The sequence below is a fragment of the Pteropus vampyrus genome, unplaced genomic scaffold (assembly GCF_000151845.1).
Source record: "Pteropus vampyrus isolate Shadow unplaced genomic scaffold, Pvam_2.0 Scaffold16718, whole genome shotgun sequence".
NCBI lineage: Eukaryota > Metazoa > Chordata > Mammalia > Chiroptera > Pteropodidae > Pteropus > Pteropus vampyrus.
The window spans coordinates 1-2,229 of NW_011905499.1; the positions used below are offsets into that span (position 1 = coordinate 1).

General features: G+C 35.9%; 1 protein-coding gene across 1 annotated transcript; it reads right to left on the reverse strand.

The window, feature by feature from the left end:
- Positions 1-15: 15 nt before the first annotated feature.
- LOC105310925 (E3 ubiquitin-protein ligase UBR5-like) lies at positions 16-1,589 on the reverse strand. Its single transcript, XM_011387007.2, has 2 exons — positions 1,339-1,589; positions 16-824 (listed from the first exon to the last, which is right to left on the reverse strand). Exons 1-2 carry the CDS (start codon positions 1,536-1,538, stop codon positions 746-748), a joined length of 279 nt encoding a protein of 92 aa, XP_011385309.2. The 5' UTR covers positions 1,539-1,589; the 3' UTR covers positions 16-745.
- Between the last annotated feature and the right edge of the window lie 640 nt (positions 1,590-2,229).

Genomic DNA, 2,229 nt, shown 5'->3' on the forward strand with positions numbered 1-2,229 from the left:
AAGAATTCTCTAGGCACTCATGCATCCCAATAGGAAGTCAGCACACCAACTCCCCCTACTGAAATTAAACTTTGAGCCATGCATACAATGTGCTGCGGAAATAGCAGTGAGCGACAACTGAGGTCTCAGAAACTAGCTAGTTAGGTAAGTTGTCTTCCCTTGGACTAAATAAAAGTACTGGCTGAAAATTAAGAGGCAAGTGGACTACCTGATTCGCCTCCCTTTAAAAAATTTTTAATTCCACTTGAAATAATAGCTGAAAACTAAAAATAGACTGCAGAAAACTACAAACAGACTCCAAAATTTCATGAGTTTCAAATATTGTCTTTTTATTGCATTGTTAAAAAATTTAGATATTTAGGAGTTATAATTGGTTATCTCTCATTTTCTTGACTAAATTTATTTTGCATCAACATTCATAAAGGTTCTGCTAGGACTTTAATGTAGTGCCTACATACTTAAAAGTGAAGGTAAACAAAACTAAAAGAAATGCAAAGGAGTGATACAAAGGTAACATTTTTAAAAAGTGACTGTTGAAAAGTTTGTAACATTTCTTCAATCATCCTTATTATGAAGCAACTTATGCGAGGATATATAAAGAAAAATGGACAGAAAAGGCAAGAAATGGGACATAGAGAAGAAAAGAGAAATTCCCACCCAGACAGAAAATAATGAAGTTAAAAAGCTTGAAGGGGAACTACTGAGGCAGCCATTTCTTGAAGTAGATTAGCAGATTTTCTGTACACTAACTTTGATTGGTGTCATCATCATTTTCATGTTCTGAATCTTCATTATCAATACCCAGTTCCAAGAGTTCTCGTGTCCTTTAAAAAGACAAATGAGTCATTTTACATGAAATATTTGCGCAATATGAACAGGAGCAAAGATGATTGGAACTATGTAAGCAAAAGACACTGCAAAGGTCTGTTACTTAACAACTTCAAACACTATGATAAAGTTTCAGACTCTGGGAATGGTAGACTAACCAGCCAAATGTACTACAAATATAAAATAGGCCCAAACAGAAGCATAAAGCTAATCACACCAAGAAACAGTGATGATACGAACTGTAATAGAAAACATGATAAACGACCAGGCCAAACTATCTCAAGCAAAAAGCTCAACCTGGATTCTTAAGTTTCCTGTTTTAAGTGAAGAGAGTATCTACGGTGAAAGGTTGGATAGGTTCAAGCTCACTTTCCCCCATAAAATTTCCTGTACTATTTCTCTTTTGCAATGTTGTTCTCCTTACTCAAAATATCAGACAATGTACTAATGAAGACCACACTGTGAGCAAGTAAGTATTTCTTAAACCAACCTCATGGCAAGTATGGATACCTTTTGCGTTCCAGTTGAGGTGTATCCAATGTTGTCTGTTGATTCATTGCTTTAATCCAATATATAAGGGCTTGAAAAACATATGCCACATGCTTCAATGAACAAACATCCAAAACTGGAAGAACATCAGAATGCTCATCATTATGAGACCGCATTAGAGACAGAGCATAATTGAGGAAGTCCCCTCGAGCAGACATCATTCCTTGGCGGGCACTAAGCAATGTGGCACGTCTATAGGAATAAAAAGAAATGAAAGTGTTTACAAAAAGAACATAAATGTGAAGTTTGCCACTATCATATATATGCAAAATTCGGAACCGAAACTACCCATAAATAAAAACTCTATTAAGCCTGTGGCTCTACTTTAGAAACGTAACCATTGTGATATGATTTACAATTCTACACTTTTGTACACAAAAGGAATTCCAGTCTCCTGTGGAATGGCAGAAGGAACACCTTCCCTAAAGACAATGGTTCTCAAACTTCAGCATCCATCAAAATCACTCAGAGGGCTTGTTAACAGATAGTTGGCCCCACCCCCATAGTTTCAGTAGGTCTGGGATAGGGCCCCAAAACTTTCATTTCTAACAAGTAATACTTTCATTTCTAACAAGTAACGGGTAATACTAATGCTGCTGTCCTGGGGACCATGCTTTTGAGAACCAGTGCCTAAAATGACACCAAAAGAAAACAGAAATAGCACTAGACTTTATCAAAATTAAAAATTTTTGTCCTTCAAAGGACATCACCAAGAAAGTGAAATGACAACACACAGAATGAGACATGATTTCTGCAAATTATATATCTGATAAGGAACTTGTATCCAGAATATATAAAGAACTCATACAACTCAGTAATAAAAAGGCAAGCCAATTTTAAAAAGGGCAAAGG